Source organism: Eulemur rufifrons, chromosome 19 (assembly GCF_041146395.1).
Source record: "Eulemur rufifrons isolate Redbay chromosome 19, OSU_ERuf_1, whole genome shotgun sequence".
Classification (NCBI taxonomy): domain Eukaryota; kingdom Metazoa; phylum Chordata; class Mammalia; order Primates; family Lemuridae; genus Eulemur; species Eulemur rufifrons.
The window spans coordinates 30,364,993-30,388,101 of record NC_091001.1 but is presented as its reverse complement, the minus strand read 5'-3'; the positions used below and the strand labels follow the sequence as shown (position 1 = coordinate 30,388,101).

The window sequence follows — 23,109 nt, the reverse complement described above, 5'->3', positions numbered from 1 at the left end:
ATGAAGCACTGAGTTACAGGACTTGCTCAAGGTCGCACGGCTCTTTTTCTGCTGATCAGACCTTTAAAATTCCCTCGAGCAACTGGTGTACATTCACTAAACTCGACAAACAGAAAGTTCAACAAAGGATGGTAGCCAACAGCACAGGCTAGGCTATCTTGACTGTAAACCAAGGTAACTGCCCCTGTTCCCTAACTAACTCTGCTGTAATCCTAGATTAAATTTTAGACTTTGGGACCATTAACTCAGCAAGTATTTACTGAACATTTACTAGGAGTCAGGCGCTGTGCTATTTCTCTGAGAATGAGCAATTAGTAATAAGGAACAGCAAGTGCCTACCTGCAGGAGGTTCCAGTTGATGGGGACGGCTGGCAGTGTTATAAAATCCATGACAGCAGTAAGCGGGCAGTGATAATTACAGGGCAGGACACCTAACTCAGGGGGCAGCTGGGATAGCAGTGAGGCCAGGGAAGCTGCTGGGGATGAGTTGCCATTGCTTAACATGGAAGCATGAGAGGGTCGAAATCTCCTTGGAATCTGGGCACTGTGGTGGATGTTTGACATGTAGTAGCACGATTTAATCATCACAACACTGCGAAGAGGAGGCAATTATTATCCTCATTTACAGATAACAAAACAGAGGCTTAGAGAAGTAAAATAAATCCCCAAGAGTGAGTTCAGGAACTAGGATTCAAATCCACGTATGTGTATACCCAAAGCCTGTGCTACTTTCTTAGACACCACACAACGCCTATTCGCTCCCTAGCTGTACAAGCCATCGATGTATTTTTTGAACACTATAGATTCTACTGCAGATCATGTGACATTCTAGCACACATAAACTGCCATGGGGGCACAGAGTAGGTACACTAACGCCACCTGGAAGGAAAGATCACAGCTCTGTCTCCCTAGCCATGGAGAGGTCATGCAAGCCAAGTTACAATGGAGCAGAAGAGGTGGAGAAACAGTTCTAGGAGTAGAAAAATATACGCTCATGACATTAATCCTCACCCAGAGCAAGGACCCATAGAGGGAATAGTTGTCACAGTGAGCATGGAGGAAAAGAACCTCATCCTTTATTAATCACCTGCTATCTTCTCATTTATTCTGCTGCCTATGACGACTTGCAAGCAGACACTTAGGGAAGCCAACAAGGTTTTAGGAAAGATTATAGGAGAGAGACTTCAAATTAAGAAAAGTTCACTCAGCAGAGCTCAGGGGCTAAGCCTGAGACCTCCTGGACTCCAATCCTGGTTCTCCCACTTCCAAGCTCACTCCATAGCTCAGTCTCCTTATCTGTAAAATGGAGAGAATATTTGCAAGTACCTACAATGGCTGTCACGAGGATTAAACAAAACACGTAATACATTGGAACAGAAGAGTACCTTTAATGGAAATAATCAATAAATATTAGCTATCATTCCCATCATGATAAATTTGCTTTTCCCACAAAATTGGAAAGGGCTCCCACTGTGCTCAGTTTGCAGCTGAACATCCATGCTCTGCAGCATCACGTTTCGGGACATTGCTCTGGTTTAACTGGTACAGCCCGGGACTGCACTGATTTGACAATGATCAGTCTCAGTGGTGTGAGACTACAGAAGGGTATGGGAGAAGACCACAAATTTTTCTTCTAATAAATCTCTGGTTTTGGTTTGTTAAAACAACCTATATCACTGTTGTAACTTTTTTAATCTAACAAAGTAAAAATCAAGTTACCATGACTTTGAAAATCAAAACATAAAAGCATGATTTCTTTTTTTGATACAACCCATACTCAATAAAGTCAGGGTTTGGATCCACGCAGATGGAGAGATAATAACAACAATGGCTGATGGCGCAGGGTGCTGCACAAAGTGCATAACACGGATGAGCTCCTTGAGAGTTGAGACACATTGCACTAATTTCAAGATATAAAACTTGCATTACTGTTTTTGCAAAAAAATAAAAGTATGATAATAACAATAAGACCTTCCTGCCTTCCTGACATAGGGCTCTGTACTGGCACTTTCCTTATGATTAGTGGGCTATGCCCTTCAAGAATTCCCCACTCCTACCCTCTCTCCTCCCTCCCTCCTCTCCCCCCCCCTTGCTCATAAGCTGGGTAAGGGAGGGAGTGCAAGAACAGCATATGGAAGGTGGAGGACAGAGTTCACCCTGTTAAAAATCATTAATCATCCTGAGGTCACCAGCCCTGAACACGTTTCCTTCTCAAAGGCTGTCCTGTGGGTGATCTGTCTCCTAACAGGTTTTCTAATGCTGAGTTGTAAAGCGTTCCTGATGAATTATTGTTGGCACTCAGTCCAAAGACTTGAAGGCTCAAGTCCACGAAAGAAAAAGCAGACGCTCTCCGCCGCCACGCCTGTCGTCCATGGGGCCGGCCCTGGGCTTGCATTGTGTGTGCCGGTGCATGGTCTGGGGGCCCTTCACCCTTGCAGCTGAGACTCTAGGAAGGGCCTGAGACAGTCACCCTTAGGCCGTGCCTCCCTCGTAGCGTACCTCTGGGTAAGGGCAGGATTTATGTTCCTATTTGACCAATAAGGAAACTGAGGCTGGGGCTACGATACGGTGTGTTACTCTGTGGCAAAGTCAGGATTAGAACTTGGATCCCCAAACTGCTACCCGTTTCCCTTTCTGGGCACTACTCTACGGCCCCCAGTGATGTGGGCCCCTCTCCCTGCAGGGCCACAGCTGGCGCCACCCCTGCCTCACCTAAGGCCTCTGCTCCAGCCCTCCGTCTGCAGGATTGCTCTGCTCTCGGACCCTTCCCCCACCTGTTTCCTTCTGTCCATCCAAAGCCAGTGCTGTCAGGTCACTGAGAGGCTGTGTGAGCACCGGGCCTAAAACAGCCCCTGCTGCTCTTCATTGCAACACCCTACTTCTTCAGAGCTCTTAGCACTTTCCAAAGCTCTCTAGTTTATCCGTTGTTAATTTGTTCTCTGCGTGTCTCCCTGTTTGCTGTCAGCTCCCGTTCATTCTGCCTGTAAGCTCAGGAAGGCAACCACCAGGTCCGTCTTCTTCTCCGCGTACGCCCAGCACTGAGATAGTCACTGGCAGAGGGAAGGTGCTCAGTAAACCTGTGGGTAATTAATTAATTAATAAATCAAATACTGAACATTAATAAGGCCTTACCTTCATATAAAGCCTATCCAAACGTGTGTATGTGTGTATCTCCAAATCACTTTCACAAATATTTCATTGTGATTTGTCCCACAAATAGAAGGAAGAATAGGCATTATTATAACTATTTTACAGATAGGGAAGTTGAGGCTCAGAGGCATTTAGTAACTTTTCCTCCTGACCCTAAAATTAGGAGACCAGGATTCTCCCATGGGTCACTTGCTAGACAACCTTAGGAGCGCTATTTTCCCTCTTTGAGCCTCAGTCTCCCTACAATGAAGGATTTTAAATTCAAAGATCTCTAAGGTCCTCTCCAGGAATAACATTCTTGGGCAGTGGTTCCCAAATTGTGTGCTTGGAACCCTAGTGTCTGAGGAGACAGTAACAGGCATTCCGTGGAACAGTTTGGGAAACTGTCGTAGTGCTGGCTTTAGGTTTACTTCAAGACAGAGGCTGATCTCTGTCCAGGGAAGGGGGGTCAAGGCCTAGGGCAGAGTAAGGAATGGAAAAGGAACTGAATCTATCAGCTCCTACACTGCCAACTATGTGCTGAGTACTTCCCACGCATCATCTCATTTTGCCTTCAAAAACCCCTAGGAATGCGATATTCTTACTTCCATTTTACAGCTTAAAAGCTGAGTTTTCTCACTGAGGAAACTAAGTGAAATCAGGTGTATGGTAGAGAGGATGGTTGCTCAAAGAGATGACCTCAAAGTGTTCGTTCATAAACTTTAAAGTGAGGAGGAAGCTTCCTCAGTATGTATTGAATTTGTCATCAACTACAGGGAGCAGCAGTTTCACTCCCACCTCCCAAAAGTGAAGCAAGTGCTAACTGCACCTGAGATGTACCTAGCGCTTGAGCCACCAAGGACCCAGGGAAATGTAGTTCTATAGCTCCCTGCGGTGCAGGAAGGCACACCTAGGGAGGGCAGTATTGACAATGAGCGCCAGTGACCACATCCATCTTCACTCTACGGTGAATTCGATTCTCAAAATCACTCTCCTCCTGGACTCTGGGGGTCTGAGATGTGAGCTGGAGAACTGGGGAGGAGGGAGGGAACTGGTGCGGGAATGAATTTGGGGTGGGGGTGGCAACCAGGGGCCAAGATGAAGACACAAAGCTCCTGCCCAATCTTGCAGGAAAAACAAAAGAAAGATGAAGACAAAGAAAACGAATCGAAGTGACAACGAGAGAAGTGTTGTTTGTCTCAGACAGAAGCCACCTAAGGAGTTCCACTCCTGGTTCCTCACCGTTCAGTCTTGGGCATTTTCTCTCCCTCTCTGAGACACACTTCTCTTATCACTTTTCTTTTCCTATGGTTTTGAGGACCAAGGGGGTCCTAAATAGCACAAGGACATGATTTGGTGATCACTGTTAGGGGATGCATAGATGACAGAAACTGTGATCATCTCCCAACCAGCAAAGCCGAGCAGCCTCACCCATTTGTCTTCTGAGCTGTGCTCGTTCAACCTGGAAGGTCCTATAAGTGGCAGAGTAATCTTTCAATGTAATTTCAATTTAGGGGGGCAGGATTTCACATGACTTTTATTTTATAGTAATCTTATTTCTAAGAATCAATGTCTTACTTTTATGATCAAGAAAAAATGAATTAAAAATGCAAGGTCTTGATCAAAATAAAATAAAATGGCCACTTGTAATCTGTAATCAATCAATCTCTTTCTCTCTCTCTCTCTCTCTTTCTCTCTCCCCCGTCTCTCTCTCTCACACACATGCATACATATTTTTGGAGTCACAAGTGTGACTTAGCATTGAATTATTTATGGGATCATAGAACGTAGAATGTTTGAGCCAGAAAGGACTTGAGAAGTCATGTAGCCAAGTGGTATCCAACCATGTTCTGAGGACCCTAGGAATTTACAAAGATAACTCAGAGAGCCTCGAGCAGAAGCGATGGTGATAACCAGGACCTCTCCTGCTGTCACCAGAATGCCTTGGCTTTAATCTGTTTTATATTTTAGATCTGCCTGTAAGATTCCATTTCAAAAAGAAACTTCACTGCAACACACACAAGTATGAAAACCAGAGGATGAGCTCAAAGCTACATAGCTCTGCCATTTTTCAGATGGGGAAGCTGATGCCAAGAGAACTAAAAAGCCCACCTATAAGTCCGAGAGAAGCAGAAAACGAGGGGTCTAGAACTGGAATTCTGATGCCTAATCTGCTTTCCCCACTGCTAGAATCCCAGGCTTAGTGACCCAGACAGACGTGGCTCTGATCCAAGGTCAGATCATTGTTGGTGCTGTTTGTTTGCACAACGTATAATATTGTTTAAGTCCTGCGTGCAGCTCAGAGACATCCCTTGGCAAGACCTCGGAATTGGAGCCCAGAGGAGAGCGTTGTGGTCGTGGTCTCGGAAGGAGAGAGCCGCAGCGAGCACAGGGTGGCTCTTTCCAGGGTGGTGCGCTCCGCTGTCATAACGCGTCATATCCCTTCGCAGTATTGTAAACACAAGTCCACTGTATGTTTTTAAAACGTGAGAATAAGCAGGATCCTGCCCTCGTGTTTTGACATAGCCTGCAGGGAGGGAGAATGGGACGAGCAGCTCTCGCCTGGGCAAAATATAATTGCTTCCCCCACCTGATGGTTTATCTCAGGCCGGATCGGCTGCCCGACAGCCTCTCACCCCGAACCGCCCACAGCCTCGGTGCGGAGCAAAGACCTGGCACGCAGACTCCGCAGCCGTTGCGGATTTGCCACCCGTGTGCTCTGGGGCCTTTGGGACTCATTTTCCACACCTGAAAAATGAGAGGGTTGGCCTAGACCATCGTTTTCAAGCTGTCAAAGAGACTCTGGTTGGATCCGTTTTGCAGAATGGGTGTCCTGGTAAGATTTAGGTTGAAGTTTCTGCTATAGAAAGGAAGTTGGGAATTCACTAGACTCAATGTTTCTCATATTTCTTTCCCTCTAAAATATTCTAATTCGAGATTTTACTTCTCCTTAAGGTGCTAAAAGAAGTTTCACCACCACCCAAGAGAGATGGAGAAAGTCATGCTCAGGCTCTGGAAAGTTAGCCGTGGATCCCAGGGTCTGTGGAGCTGAACCTTGCCACGCACTGCCATCCCCTCCAACCCATAGCGTTAGTCCTCCCTCCTCTGCCCTGCCTCAGCGCTTCTTGTCTTGCACCAATAACACTGCCATGCAATTACTGTATTGCCACTTCCGCCTCCCGCCTCTATTCCCTATGAGCCGCCTGAAGCCTGTGGCTGCGTCTTACCCCTAGCTGAAACCCCAGTACCCAGCACCAGATCTGGTACACTGTGGTTGCTCAATAAATGGATGTTAAATTGAATTGCATTCTCAATAATTGGCCAGACTTTCAAACCCAGCATTCTAAAGCTAACCTTTATATATGGACGTAGTTTCAAGAAAAATATTCTGGCCTGGTACAGAGACAGTATTTGTTCAACCACTGAGCAGATGCAGAGTACCAGCTTAAGCCAAGTGCTACTCCAGAGCCTGCAGATACCACGGAGAGTAAAACCGATTCAGTCTCTAATGGAAAGCTACAAGAATGGAGTGACAGAACCGAATACCTACTGAGGGTTGGGAGGACCTCTGGTCTCAGAGAATGTATTTTTCTGCCGTCATGAGTCACAGTGAAAGCAGAGGTTTCACACACGAAGACCTCAGGAAGGGGACGTCGTAAACACTGGTTTTCTTACTGAGATGAGGAACTCCCAGGAAGGGGCAGCGAAATACGGAATGGAGCTAAATGGAAGAGGGCAGCGCCAAGAAAAGACATAGAACAAGAGGGAAAGACTAGGCACAGTTCTTGTCTCCTGTCCCAAAGACTGTGGCAAGTGGCAGGACAAGTATGGACTTTGACAGTCCTGGGTTTGAATCTGGTCACAGTTACTTGCTTGCTGTGTGATGAGAAGCCAGTTGCCTTAACCTCTCTGAGAAAGTTTTGGGGAAAAGATCGTGAATTTGGTGGGCAATGTGTTGAGCTAAAAGTGGCTTTGGGATCACTAATGGCAGCATCCAGAGGGCACAGGGACAACCAGGTCTGGAAATCAGTGGAAGGTGTTTGAACTAGGGTCAAGGATTTTGGAGTTAATTTGCATGTGTGTTTTTCTTGAAGCCACTGGTATTTGTGATGACATCTGGGGAGAGGATGTAGCAAGAAGAATGGAGGCATGGTGAGGAGAGAGCCACAGGGAGCCCTCTCATTAGAGTGGCCAGAAACTAACACCTCTGGGAGGGGAATTTTCTCCTCTGTGTTCGTAAGGACCTTGCCCAGACAGCCACTGTAGCTCCCATCAAACTGCCTGGGGAATCTTGGCTTTTATATCTATCTCTCCCTCACTATTATAAACTCTTTGAGGGCAGGCCAAAGTTTAAACTATCTTTGCTTCCCCAGAATCTAGCCCAGTGTTTGTTGAATGAATAAAGTGACAAATGAACTGTAGAAACCATGCCCTGTGAGAAACAACTGAAGGACCTGTAAATGTTGTCTGGGAGAAGACATGACTCAGGGAACCCAGAAAGAACTGACATATGGAAAAAGGCAGAACACCATCATATCAGTGTTGGAAGAAAATGATTTCAGCTCAACACTGGAGCTGCCCAGTGATGGAATGAGCCATCTGGTGAAGTAGTGAGATCTTCATCACTGAGAGCATGTAAGCAGAGATGCGTGACATGCTCCCAGGATTAGTGCACTGTGTGGGAGCCTGACCACGGCTGCTAAGGCACATAGCACTGACAGTCTGTGATTCCAATATGGTACCCAGGCACCCCCCTCACCTGTGCCAATTGACTTCAGAAGGGAAGAATGGAGCCCATCACTAGCAGACAAAGAAGCGATCCCTGATGGTTGCAGGCCTTATTCTATGGAATTTCCAGAAGGCCAATTGGCCCAACTTTTCCCTTAGCATTCTGGGCCCTGAGAATCTTGTCCCTACCTGCCTCTTCAGCCTTCTGTCCCACTGAGCTTCATCCTATAGTCACATATCTACTTATCCATCTGTTCCACTCCCAGCACTGACCTCCATTTGATGGGAAGCCCTTTGAGAGGAGGGCCCAGGCCTCATACAGTCATCAGGTAGCAGTGGTTAAGAAGACAGTACCATAGTCAGACCACCTTTATTGCTCAGCCTGTGACTCTGAGACACTCATAAGACTAGTGTAAGAATTAAAGGGTTAATACCCATAATGTTCTATCATGGAGTAAGTTCTCAAAGGAAGTTAGCTACTATTATTGTATGAGTTTCTCCTATTCCTAGCACAATGCCTGTCAGTAATGCTGAACTTAAAAAGCAAACAAATATATTAATAACTAGAGATACTGCCATCGCCAACCAATCAACAAACATTTACCATGCACCTAAACCTTTGCTGGAAAATGAAAAACCTTGAAGTGGAAAAAAATATCCAGTTTTTATGTCCAAAAGTTTTGCAATCTGATACAAAACCAAATATCATTATTTTTTTAAATTAATAAGAAAAGACAAACAAAATCTAGGTAGGGCCCTGCTAGCCATTGCAGAACTTGATTTGGTCAAGTTCTGAATTGGGAGAGACTTTTGATTAATGCTTTGCAAGGGAAAGGGAAAATAATGTGGGCTTCCTCTATGTGGAAGGTTTGGACTTTCTTGACAAGTACCCTTAATTTTCTTAATATCCTGAAAGTTGCTCTGAAATATTCAAACATTTAAACAAGGCAAGCTGGGGAAGTGAGGAAAGCGAACTAAGCCCGAGCCACGTGATGCCCATTTAGGCTTAAACCCTTTATCAGTGTTTGTTCATTTAATCCCAACCTTAAAGCTATTAAGCAGGGTGGCTTTCCCCTGGGGGAACCCTGGAGTCAACCTCACTTCTCTCCAAGGTGAAAATCCACAGAGATGCTTCTCTGGCATGGGGGGCAAATATTCGGGGGCCTGTCCTCTGACCTACCGAGGGCCAAGAAGCAAAATGGGCTTTGGCCAGACACAAGGAAAAGATCCCCTGCAGACCCAGCTGCTGATGGGATTACGTGGGAATTCACCATCAATGTCCTCACAAAAGAAAACATAAGCACCATTGATTACATTCTAATAACCATTTTATTACCCATTTTATATTTATGAAAAGGCACTGGAAGAGGGCTGTTACTATTTTTCTAATGCAAAGCAGATGGGCCTGACAGAGGTAAATGGGTCTTTCTGGGCGTGGCCCTGAAAGTTTGTGTTTTCCCCCCCTCAAGGTTTTCAGCTGGGGCCAAGCCAGACCCAAAAGTTCCCATCCAACCCTGTCTCAACACATGACTTTCATTAACAAAATTGCATTGCTCTTTTCTGCAAAAAGTGGTACCATTACTATAATAAAAACATGCCCATTATGGATCAATTGCCACCTACGTGGTGGTGAGGAGGACTCCGCAGGGAGAGGGCAGGGACTGGTGAGAACAAAGAAAGGCTGATCTTGCAGAGGGAGGTCCCAGCCACTGGGCCTCTTTCCGAGACCTGGGGCTGCACAAGAGTGAGATGGCGCCGACCAGTACCTCTAGCATGATCACCCTGGCTGGTCTCCTACAGATAGAACGTGGCCCTTAGAGAGCTGCAGTTCCAACGGTGAAACTAGCCCATGCCGCTGCACACGCCTAGTCAATGTTTTTTTTTTTTGTTTTGTTTGTTTTTTTTTTTTTTTTTTGAGACAGAGTCTCACTCTGTTGCCCAGGCTAGAGTGAGTGCCGTGGCGTTAGCCTAGCTCACAGCAACCTCAAACTCCTGAGCTCAAGCGATCCTCCTGTCTCAGCCTCCCGAGTAGCTGGGACTACAGGCATGCACCACCATGCCCGGCTAATTTTTTCTATATATATTTTTAGCTGTCCATATAATTTCTTTCTATTTTTAGTAGAGATGGGGTCTCGCTCTTGCTCAGGCTGGTCTCGAACTCCTGAGCTCAAACGATCCGCCCACCTCGGCCTCCCAGAGTGCTAGGATTACAGGCGTGAGCCACCGCGCCCGGCCCACGCCTAGTCAATGGAGGCCAATACAAGTGCCACCAGCTGTCCTCCTTCCAGGCTCACCCTCTGGGCTCCTTTTGGAATCTCACTTTGTTCCTGACTTGACTTTCTTGCTCCATTTTAATAACTGCCCATTTGGTTTCCAGCCTCATTCTCACTTTCCAAATTTAATTTGGATTTCTTAACTTGGCCATGGCTGTGGTGTGTACTACCCACTGATTCCACCCACCCCTGGTATGCTCATGTTGACCCCTGCCTGGCCAATAGCCACTCCTGTGCCCTCTGCCCAAAGATCAGCCCACCTCCAGCCCCAGCCGTTCCTACCTGAGCTGTTCCCTGTACATGGTAGAAGACACTGATCATCCCCTAAGAATGTTCACCTCTTAAAGTAATTTTCTTTGATAACCTAGGATATGCCTATCTTGGCAGAGGTATTTTTACCTATACCTATAATTCTCAAGCTTTTAGGTGCATGAAAATTACCTGGGGAGAGGTAGAAAAATGAATTCCTGAGTACTATCTTTAAAAATTCTGATTCTAGAGGTCAAAATGGGCCAAGAATCTGCATTTCTTATGGTGGTTGATTCTAATGTAGGAAGCATCATTAGATTCTTTGAAAAGCACAGGCTTAAACTGCCCTCAGATGCCTTCACTGGTAAGTGGCCAGTTGAGGAAATAACAGCTTTTTGCATCTGTGCAATGTACATCCATTTGTCCTTTCTATCCTATCTGGTTCTCTCTACCACTAAGGATACTATTATGTCCAATTTACGGACGAGAAAAGGCTCAGAGTGTATGAATCTCCCTAATGCTGGTGTTGAAATCCTAACATAGATTCCTATTTCCAGTCTGGGGCCTCTGCCCTGGACTCCGCACTAATATACCGCCCCCGCCCCCCCCCCCAGCACTTGGCTAACAGGTCTCCAAACTTAACACACCCGCAAATGAGCTTTTGTTCTGTTCTCCCAAATGTGCTCATCCTGGTGTCTTCTCCATCTTGTGAATGGTAGCTCCATCCTTCCATGTTATTGTCCCAAATCCTCAGTCATCCTTAATCTGCTCTTCTATAACACACATCTTTCCCTCTCAATGTATCCAAAATCAAATTTCTCACCACTTCCCCTGCTACATTCTGTCCCACCATCATTTTTCTCCCCACAGATTTCCTTGCTCTCAGCCCTGCCCCCCATCTCAGTCTGCACTGGCTGCTATAGCAAAATACATAATCAAGGCGGCTTCACCAACAGACATGTGTTTCTTGCAGTTCTGGAGGCTGAAAAGTCCAAGATCAAGGGGCCCACAGATTCAGTCCCTGGCGAGGGCTTTCTTCCTGGGTGGTAGACAATGCCTTCTCCCTGTCCTCATATGGGGAGAGAGAGGGAGAGAGAGAGAACGCACACATGCTCTGGGCTCTTTTCCTCTTCTTATAAAGACACTAATCCCACCATGGGGGCCCCATCCTCATGACCTCATCTAAATCTAATTTCCTCCCAAAGGCCCCATCTCCAAATATTATCACATCAGGGGGCAGGACCTCAACAGATGAATTTTCAGAGGATATAAATCATTGCATAGCACCCACTTGGGCCCATTCTCACCCCAGAAGCCACAGTAAGTCTGTTAAAGAGAAGGTCATATCATGTTCCTTCTCCACTCACAGCCTCCAGTGACTCCGAATCACTCTCTAAGTAAAAACCAAACTCTTTGCAAGGAGCTGTCAGGCACTGAGCCCCCTGGCCCTCATCTCTGCCCTCATTTCCCACTCTTCTCTCTTTACTCACTCCAGTCTAGGCACACCTGCCCGCCTGTTTCTCCAACACTCCAGGCGCACTCCTGCCTCAGGCCCATTGCACTGTCTCTTCCTTCTGCCTGGAATCCTTGTCCTCAGAGATCCCTGTGGCTTGCTTTCTCATCTCCTTCTGTTCTTTACTCAAACGCTGTCTTAGTGAGGGCTGCCTGAACGTCAAACTGCTACTCCCCACCCCCACACACACTTACATGCACACACTATCTATATCCCTTCCTTGCTTTACTTTCTCCACTACGTATCACCTCCTAACATGCTATATAGTTCGTTGTATTGCTTTGTTCGTGATCTCTCTGCCCACTCTAGAACAGGACGTGGGCATGTGTTGTTCACCACCGTCGCCCCAGTGGCAGGAATAGCACCTGGCTGACAACAGGCATTCAAGTATCTTTTGAATGAATACACTAAAGAATAACTCAGGCTTTGAGTAGCATCTTCTCTGCCTTCCCCTGTCTCTCTACCACTTTAACAAGGAGGGTACCCTTCCCACCACTCCTAAAGTAGATGCTCAGGAAAGAATCTACTCTGAGCCCTTGACTATGGGCTCCATGGGGATAGAGACCATGTGCCATTCACCCTTGTCTCCTCCCCAGCATCTGAGATGGGACCCAGTGCTCATTGCATGCCTGAAAACTCTATGTTGAAGTGGTGAATGTGATTTTTTTTGTAGGGGTATTTGAGTTAAAATATAGTTTCATGCCCTAAACAAAATCTACTCTCTGTTAGAAGGATTTCAAGCCACAGAGAGTAGGTAGGAGATATCCCCGTGGTGACATGAGAGGCAGCTCTTGTTGGGAGCCCACAGTGACCTCAGAAATATAAGGAACAGTGTGGCTCCAGGGACACAGGCTTTGGAGCCAGACAGGGTGTGAATCCTGGCTCTGCCCACTCGTACCCTGGTCACATTTACAGTCAACTTCCAAGCTTCAGTTTTCTTCTCTATAAATAGAAACAATCCCTCCCTCATAGGTTAGTTGTGAGCATTAGGAAGCTAGTTTTTATAAAGACCTAGCACTGAATAGGCACTCAGTCAATGGGAGTTTTATTAAATTCTGGTCCCTGACTTTAAAAATATAATCTAATTAGAGAGAAAACTAGCACACAAGAAATTATTTAAGAAAGATGCAAGTCAGGCCTTGGTCCAGGACTAAGCAGCGTGGTATTCACCAGGATAGCTACGGGACTTTGGAGGGCAGCAGCAATTTGGAAGAGCTCTTGGAGGACAGGGGACCTCCCTGGGCCTCAAAGGTGGTAATCTGGAAAGTCAGAGAATGGAAGGGGCTCTGGCCTGGGCCACAGCAGGACAACATATTGATTAAGAATATCATTAGGGGAAACGTACACTTTTTAAAAATTATTTAAGCCTGCTTCACTACAGAAGAGATTTGAAAAAAATCAGGAACAAGATGACTATATTTTTTTCAAATGGAAGTCAAGACCTATAATAGGAAAGAGAGTCAAAATATTCAGATCATGAAGGCTACACCACAGCTATTTGGAGGGCAACAGATTTTACCCTGAGCATCCCAGCAACCAAAGGGGAAAGGAAACCAACCAGAGGCAGTTCTTTAATTCTTTCTGTCAAAGAGAAGTAAAAACACATATTGTTTTTCAAAAGATGAATTTTTTTTCTAGCACTGGACTCTAAAGGAAATTTCTCATTAGAGTTATTTCAAACAAAGCTTTATATCTTCAACCAGATTCATTATAAATAATGAGGTCTACAAGGCTATTGTGAAGAGTCCCTCTATAAAAGATGACAATAGTACTCAAAAGCTAGCAGGACACAGAGGACAGGATGACACAGCCTCAAATCTCTCTTTCTGGTGTTTGGAATTGAGCTGGCCCTGGGCTGCATTGCTGGCCACCTCCTCCTCCACGAGCACTGATGTTGAGCTTTTCAGTGGCTTCTGGTTGTTCTTCCAAGAAAATCCAGCCTCCTTACCAGGGCCTACAGGGACCAGCACGGTCTGGCTCCTGCCTATTTCTCCAGAGTCTCCTTCCCACCACTCAGCACCACCGCACTCCAGCCACACTGGCCTTCAGAAGAGGTGCCAAACTCTCTCCCACCCCCTATTGCTTGCACTTGCTCACTCTGCCGAGAGGGCTCTATCCTGACCTCTTCATGTGGCTGCTGCTCCCTTATTCTGCAGGTCACAACCCACAGTCACTTCCTCCTGGGGGTCTGCCCTGCCCTGCCCACCCCTCTAAAACAGGCCTCTCCATCACTGGAGATTCATGCATAGAGATTCATGCATTTATTCATGTATTGGTGTCTCCCCACTAGGAAGTGAGAGGGCAGGAATCTTGCCTGCTTTTTCTCTATCGTATCTCTAGGACCCCAGATCGCATTTGACACACAGGTGCTTAATACACATTTGTTGAACAAATGAAAAAAAAATGGAATGATCTGTGGTGAAAGCTTGGAGGGCAAGTTTTTCTGCACTGAATCCTGGCATAAAAGATCCAACCATCCAAGGAAATCAAGGAACCCAACACAACATTCACTCCAAGGAGAGCCAGCCAACTGCAGCACAAAGATAGCTCACAGATCCCTGCAGAGGCGGTCAGATTTCTCCCAAGAACTAGCTCTGGGTAGAGCGAGTTTGCTCTTCGCTGCAGTCTTTGGCAGGGGTGGGGTGGGGCACAGCAGATAGAAGGACAGTGGGATTTTTTCTTCTGTCCTTTCCAACCCAATCCCCAAAGAAAAGTTCCTCCATTGGGATGAAAACATACCTCCAATCCAAAGACACCAAAGAGTACTACATGGTGTAACAAAATTAAAAGAGACACTGTCTAGGTATGAATGGAAAAAAAAAAAAAAAACCCTTACTTGGCCCTTTTCTGGTACCAGGGTCCGCTGGCATTAATATTCAGCTAAGGGCAGCAGCCTCTCTTGAAGTGAAGCTTCCACCCTGTCCCTGCAGAGAAGAGCATTAACCTGGGGAGAGGCCACCCACCGATGTCGGCAGCCCAGACTGAACTGAAGGCTTATTATCACACCCCGGTCCTCTCTGTTCCCTTTGGTTTCCTCTTTCTTTCCCACACTCTTCCACAGCTCCAAACAGGCCACCTGGTGCCCACGCCCAAATTCCTACTCTCCAGTCTGTCCTCTACAACCACCTGGAGTTAGGAACACAACCCAGAAAGTTCTCCAGCTGGAGACCAGGCTGGTGTGGTTGGAGACTTAATTCCTGCCCAGCCACTCTCAAACCCTGGGACCTTAAGCAAAACTCTTTCTTGCCTTGGTTTAGTCATCTGTAAAATAAGTAAACTGTTCTCATTCATGTACCACCTTCTTGCTTTCTACCATTCCTTCGCATTGCCTATTCTATTTTTTAAAACATGATTATCTACTGTTTGCCTTTATGCTCACACACTTGTCAAACAATAATATCCAGGAAATCATGGGTATGCTTTATATATTTTTCTAACATATGTTAAAAATATATAACTTTTTAAAAATGCATCTCCATCTACCACCAAAAATCAGCTTGTATTCCGTGCAAAAAATATGCACATTTTTTTAAATATTGGATTAATTAACTGATCTTTGAACTAAGTTCCTACTGTGCATGCCTCTAGGTATAATTTCAGAACATAGAGGAAGTGCTTTTAATTCTTGAGGGTATAAACAGTGTGGCTGGGATTCCATCACACCCAAGCCCCCAAATTCACCACTAATGGTAACAAGCCTTCAAGAATAAAGGTCCCATTCTTAGAATAAATTGATTTGTCAAGTATTTAAGCCCCTATTATATGTCATGTCTGATGCTTGATGCTTGGAACAGAAATATGAGAAGGTATAGATCTGTCCCCATTAGGTGTAGTGGCAGGCAGTCTAGCAAGAGATAGCTTTGTATACTAAAAATCCCATTACAGTGTGGTAACAAGATCAGGCTGCAAACTCCTAGAGAGCAAGAACAAAATATTATTCACCTGTGAGTCCTAACCCCTGGCACAGTGCCCAGCACAGGGTGGAGACTTTATTAGCTTATCTGCTGAGGTTCTATAATGAGGTGTTTACCAAGTAATACGGGGGAATAGCGAAACAAAGGCTCATTCTGCATAGGGAGCATCACAGAAGGCTCTTCTAAACAGGCTTTTGAAAGATGAGGTGTTCTCTGGTAGGAAAGTCCCTCTAGGCAGACAAAATAGCCTGTGCAAAGACTTGGAAGAGAGGAACACAGGAGTGTAGAGATCTATGAATTATTTTAAAAAAGCAGGATAGTGGTCTCTGTGCAGGAGGAATGCTGAGGGCTGAAGATATCCAGTAAGCTGGCCTCATGGGAAGCACAGAGGTGAGCTAAGGGAGTTGAACCTCATTTGTTAATCTAGCATTGGAACTGTTGTATAGAGCGCTTCCTGGAAGCCAAGGGAATATGCATTAAAGAAACCTTAAACCTCCCCCTAAGCCCTCACCTACCAACTGCAGTGCAAACTGCTGGAAATCAATGTATCCCAATTGTCCTGGGTAAAAGCCACCATTTCATCATCCATACGCTTTGAATTTAAATTTGAATGTTTAATTTCTTGAACAACACTGTTAACTAACTTGACCTAATTGGCATTTGTTACATCCAGTGACATTATAATACATTTACTTTTCAAGTACACATAGAACATTAACTAAAATATACCATATGCTATGCCGTAAAACAAATCTCAGTAAATTCAAGAGAAATAAAATAATGAAATTGCAATATGTTCTTGAACTATATTGGAATGAAATTAGAAATGTATAGCAAAAGATATCTAAAAAATCACCAAATATTTGTAAATTGTTTCGAGATAATCCACAGGTTTAACAAGAAATCAAATGAAGATGGGAAAATATTTCCATCTGAATGATAATAATAAAATATAGCATATAATAATTTATAGGATTCATCTAAAACAGTGCTTAGAGGGAAATTAATGGCATTATATGGATATGTTAAATGCATTCTCCTGAAGTGCAGTGTATGTACTTTTCCCTAAGTACAGCTTTTTCTACTAACTATAGCTTTTTAGCTGGATATTATATACAAAAATGAGTAGACTCTGAAAGTTGGAGAGCCATACTCAGTTGATTTCATATTGTCTATGACTGCTCTGTGCTACAAGGACAGAGATGAGCAATTGCAACAGAGAGTGTAGGGCTCCCAAAGCCTGCTACCTAGCTCTTTACAGAAAATGTTTGTCAATCTTTGATCCAAGCTCCCACTTCTAGATGCTAGGAAAAAAGAGAAAATTAAACACAAAGAAATAGAAGGAAATAATAAACATAATAAAATAAAAAGATAAAGGGTTCTCTTAGTCAATTCTTGATGCTATAACAAAATATCTTAGACTGGACAATTTACAAACAACAGAAATGTATTGCTCACAGTTCTAAAGGCTAGGAAGTCCAAGATCAAGGCACCAGCAGATTCAGTGTCTGGTGAGAGTACCTTTCCCACAAATGGCACCTTCTGTGCCCTCACACTGTGGAAAGGGTGAATAAACTCCCTCTAACTTCTTTTATAAGGGTACTAATCTCCTATAAAAGAACTCCACCTTCATGACCTAATCACCCTCTAAAGGCCCCACCCCTTAATACTAGTGCATTAGATAACTAGGTTTCCACACATGAGTTTGGGGGGGCATGCAAACATTCAGACCATAGCAAGGGGCATGAGAGAAATTTCAAGAGTGAGAGAAATGCTCTGTATCTTGACTTCAATGATGATCTCACAGACTTCACATTTTTCAAAACTTATCAAATGATACTTTTAAGACTTGTGTATTTTACTGTATGTAAAATATACCTCCAAAAATGTTATAGGTGAAATCATGTCACTCTTCTGCTCACAACCTTTCAAGGGCTCTCCATTGGGCTGACATTTTTTAGTTTGGTGTAATCTCATTTGTGTATTTCAGTTTTTGTAGCCTGTGCTTTTGAGATCTTATCCATAAAATCTTTGCCCAGACTATTGTCATGAGGTATTTTCCCTATGTTTTCTTCCAGTAGTTTCAGAGTTTCAGTTCTTACATTTAAGTCTTTAATCCATTTTGAGTTGATTTTTGTATATGGTCAGAGACAGGGTCTAGTTTCATTCTTCTGCATGTGCATATCCACGTTTCTTGGCACCATTTATTAAAGAGACTGTCCTTTCCCCAATGTATGCTCTTGGTACCTGTGTCAAAAATTAATTCATTGTAAATACATGGATTTATTTCTGAGTTCCCTATTCTGTTCCACTGGTCTATCTGTCTATTTTCATTCCAATGCCATGCTGTTTAGGTTACTGTAGCTTTGAAATATATTTTGAAGTCAAGTAGAACTTTGTTCAACTGCTCAGGATAGGTTTGGCTATTTGGGGTCTTTTGTGGTTCCATAAAAATTTTAGAATTATTTTCTTGTATTTCTGTGAAGAATGTCATTTGGTAATTTGATAAGGATCACATCAATTCTGTATATTGTTTTAGGTAGTACAATCATTTTAACAATATTAATTCTTCCAATCCATGAAGAATTCATTTTTGTGTATCCTCCTCATTTTTTAATCAATATTTTATAGTTTTCCTTGTAGAGATCTTTGACCTCCTTGGTTAAATTTATTCCTAGGTATTTCTTTTGTGCCTATTGTAAATGAGATTGCCTTCTTGAGTTCTTTTTCAGCTAGCTCATTGTTCATGTATAGAAACAGTATTGGTATGTTGATTTTGTATTCTGCAACTTTACTGAATATATTTGCCAGTTCTAAGGGGTTTTTTGTTGTGGTTTTTTTTTTTTTTGGTAGAGTCTTTAGGTTTTTCTACCTACAAAATCATATCATCTAGAAAGAGGGATAATTTGACTTTCTCCTTTCCAATTTGGATGCCTTTTATTTCTTTCTCTTGCCTGATGGCTCTAGCTAGGACTTCCAGTATTATGTGGAATAAGAGTGGTGAAAGTGAGCATCCTTGTCTTGTTCCAGTTCTTAGAGAAAAAAATTCTCAGCTTATCTACATTCAGTATAATGCTGGCTGTGGGTTTTTCATGTATGACCTTTATTATGTTGAAGTATGTTCCTTCTACACCTAATTTGTTGAGGGTTTTTATCATGAAGCAATGTTGAATTTTATCAAATGTTTTTTCAGCATCTATTGACATAATCATATGGTTTTTGCCCTTCATTCTGTTGATGTGCTGTATCACATTTATTGGTTTGTGCATGTTGAACCACCCTTTCATCCCTGAGATAAATCCCACTTGATCACGGTGCATGACTTTTTTGATATGATGTTGGATTTCGCTTGTTAGTATTTTTAGAGGATAAAAATAGTTCAGGATTTTTGCCTCTATGTTCATGAGGGATACTGGCCTGTAGATTTTTTGGCTGTTGTTTTTCTTGTGTCCTTATCTGGTTTTGGTATCAGGGTAGTACTGGCCTCATAGACTGAGTTTGTAAGAATTTGTTCCCCTTCAATTTTTTGGAATAGTTTGAGAAGAATTGTTATTAGTCCTTCTTTAAAAGTTTGGTAGAATTTACCAATGAAGTCATCAAGTCCTGGGCTTTTCTTTTTGGAAAGACTTTTTTATTACAGATTTAATCTTGTTATTTGTTATTGTTCATTCAGGTTTTCTATTTCTTCCTGAATCAATCTTGGTAGATTACATCTGTCTAAGAGTTTATCTATTTCCTCTAGATTTCCCAATTTGTTGGTATATAGTTATTCATAATTGCCTCTAATAGACCTTTGTGTTTCTGTGTTATTATGTCTGCTTTTTCAATTATTATGCCTCCTACTGATTTTATTTATTTGGATCTTCTTTCTTTTTTCAGTTATTCTAGCAAATGGTTTATTATTTTCAAAAAAACAAATTTTTGTTTCATTGATCTTTTGTAGGTTTTTTGGTCTATAGTTTGTTTATTTCTGTTCTGATATTAGTTATTTCTTGCCTTCTACTAATTTGAGGTTTCATCAGTTCTTGCTTTTCTAACTCTTTGAGGTGAATCATTAGATTGTTTATTTGAAATCTTTCTATTTTGTTAGTTGTAGGTGTTTATTGCTATAAACTTCCCTCTTAGGACAGCTTTTGCTGCATCACCTGGGTTTTTGGTATGTTGTGTTTCCTTTTTTCATTTGTTTCAAGAAATTTTTTAATTTACTTCTTAATTTCTTCATTCGCCCAATGGTCATTTGGAAGCATGTTGTTTAATTTCCATATATTTTTACAGTTTCTAAACATCCTCTTGCTATTGATTTCTAGTTTTATTTAAAGTTCCTTTTGTTATTGATTTCTAGTTTTATTCCATTCTTTTGCACAGAAGTGCATCATTCTGTAGCTTAAAAAAAAAAAAAACAGTCATTTTACAAATTGCAGGAATATCTTCAGCCAGTGTAAAAATTCAAGAAATGTTGGATCTTTTTATTTGGTGATAGATGTGTTAATAAAGAAAATGGTTGCAAACCTTTTAAAACAAAGCCTGTTTTTGAATAATGTCATTGTTCTATACTTAGCCTAACTCCATTAAAACAAACAAACAACTCTGTGAGCATTGAGAATGGAAAACAAAAGGAAGTTTCTAAAAACCAGCTGGTCACCATGAGACATACTGGCTAATGAGCAAAGAAAGAGAATTTATAGCAATTAGACAGCTGAAAAGAATTTAAAAAGAAAGAACGGATACTTGATATGGTTTTGATTCTTTAAAATGTGTTGACTCTTGTTTTGTGGACTAATACATGATCTACCCCAGAGTATGTTCCATGTGCTGAAGATAATGTGTAAACTGTAGTTGTTGGATAAAATGTCTGTAAATGCCTGTTAAGCCCATTTGGTCTATGGTGCAGTTAAATCCAATGATTTTTTATTGATTTTCTGCATAGATAATCTATCTAATGCTAAGTATGGTGTGTTGAAATCCCCAACTATCATATTATTGGAGTTTATCTCTCCCTTTAGATCTAACAATATTTGCCTTATATGTCTGGGTGCTCCTGTGTTCAGTGCATATATACTTACAATTGTTATATTCTCTTGATGAATTGATTCCTCTATTATTACACAATGAGCTTCTTTTTCTCTTTTTACAGTTTTTGACTTAAACTCTGTTTTATCTGATACAAGCATAGCTATTTCTACTCATTTTTTAGTGTCCATTTCCATGGAATATCTTTTTCCATTCCCTCACTTTCAGTCAGTGTGCATCTTTAAAGGTGAAATCAGTTACTTGTAGGCAGCATATATCTGGGTATTATTTTCTTATCTATTCAGCCAGTCTATATATTTTAATTGAGAAGTTTAATCCATTTACTTTCAGGTTATTCTTGATAGATGAGGACTTATTCCTGTCATTTTATTATTGTTTTCTAGTCATTTTGTCTATCTTTTGTTTCTTCCTTTTTTACAGTTTATCTTCACAGTTTGGTGATTATCTGTAGTGATAACATTTGATTCTTTTCTGTTTCTCATTTGTGTATCTGCTCTCCAGTGAGATTTATACTTTTTGTTTGTTTTCATTATGGTAGTTATCATCCTTTTGCTTCCAGATGTAGGACTTCCTTAAGCATTTCTTGTAAAAAGTCCAGTCTAGTAGTGATAAATTTCCTCCATTATTATTTGTCTGGGAAAGACTTTATTTCTCCCTAATTTCTAAAGGATTGATTTGTTGAGGATAGTATTCTTTGCTGAGAGTTTTTTTTTTTTTTTTTTTTTCCTTTCACCACTTTGAACATATTATCTCATTCTCTCCTGGCCTATAAACATTTTGATGAGAAATCCACTGTTAGTCTAATGGGAATTTACTTATATGTGGCTTGATGTCTTTCTCCTGCTCTTTTTAGGATTCTCTCTTTCTCTTTGATTTTTGACAGTTTGACCATAATGTGACTCACGTGGGACCATTTGGGGTTGAATGCATTTGGAAAGCTTTAACCTTCCTGGACTTGGATGTCCATGTCTCTCCCAAGACTTGGGAAATTTTCAGTTATTATTTTATTAAATAGATTTTCCATTTTTTTCCCATTTATTCTCCATCTCAAATTACCATAATGTGAATATTTGTTCACTTAATAGTGTCTCATAAATTTTGTAGATTTTCTACAACCTTTTGCAGGTTTTGTTTTTGTTTTTTTTTTTTTTTTTTTTTGGTCTTACTGGGTTATTTCAAAAGACCTGTCTTCAGATTCAGAAATTTTTCCTCTTGGCTTATCTAGTTTGTTATTGAAGATCTCAGTTGTATTTTTTATTTCATTCATTTAATTCTTCAGCTCCAAGATTTCTGTTTGGTTCTTTTATACAATGTCTGTCTCTTGGTGAATTTCTCATGCAGATCATGACTTGCTTTTCTGTTTTGTTGAATTATCTATCTACATGTTCTTATATCTCACTGACTTTCCTTAAGATCATTATTTTAAATTCCTTTTCAGGCATTTGATAAATTTCCTTTTCTTTAGGGCCTGATACTAAAGAATCATTTTCCTTTGATGGTGTCACTTGGGGGGGGGGGTTATTTTTGTTTTTCATGTTTCTTGTGTCCCTACATTGATATTTGCATATCTGGTATAACAGTCACCTCTTCTGATTTTATGAAGTAGTTTTCATAGAGGGAGACTTTTTTCTGTAGGTGTGTCGTATAGTATCAATTGGGTAGGGTACTTTGACTATGGTTCTGGGTGGGCATAGTAATGAAGTCTTCATGTGATTTCCTCAGCTGTAATTAACATCAGCAAGCAATATCTGTGAGCACCTCAGTGACCTAGAGTGCAGGTGTTTGTAAGGGCAGTGGCATGGCTTTGCTGGGAGTGGGAGCCACGGGTGAGCCAGTTTTCAAGCCCTAGGGTATACAAACAAATGCAGCAGCTCCACCACTTGCAGGGGTGGGGTTGCTAGTTGGCATTGAGTGAGCCATCCCCAGTCCCTGGGGGATTTACTTGGTGACTCTGGTGACTGAGGGGGTGGGGTCACCAGTGGCTCAGGCATCAGGTCGACTGGCCCTAGTCCTTAGGGGGTGTGTACCCTATGTAGCTATTCTGGCAGTCAAGGGGGCAGGATTGCTTGTGGCAATAGGTGCCAGATGAGTAGTTCTTAGGCCCTGGAAAGCATGTATGTCAGCTCCCCCAGTCTTAGAAGTGGCCTCCCCACTGTGCTGGGCTGCCTGCTCCTTGAGGTGTAGGGAACCTCCTATGCTCAGATGCCAGTGCCATGGCTGTATCACTGAGTCTAGCTGGGTTCATAGCATTGTGGTATTTTGTGTGGGTGTG

At 42.5% G+C, this 23,109-nt stretch overlaps 1 protein-coding gene across 1 annotated transcript in view; it reads right to left on the bottom strand.

Annotated features, from left to right (window-relative positions):
- Nucleotides 1-3,013: 3,013 nt before the first annotated feature.
- RAB28 (RAB28, member RAS oncogene family) overlaps nt 3,014-23,109 on the bottom strand; it is a 135,554-nt gene continuing 115,458 nt past the window's right edge. The window contains exon 7 of the mRNA XM_069494058.1: nt 3,014-3,077. Coding sequence (XP_069350159.1) covers nt 3,069-3,077 — 9 coding nt within the window. The 3' untranslated portion in view covers nt 3,014-3,068. The remainder of the gene's footprint in view (nt 3,078-23,109) is intronic.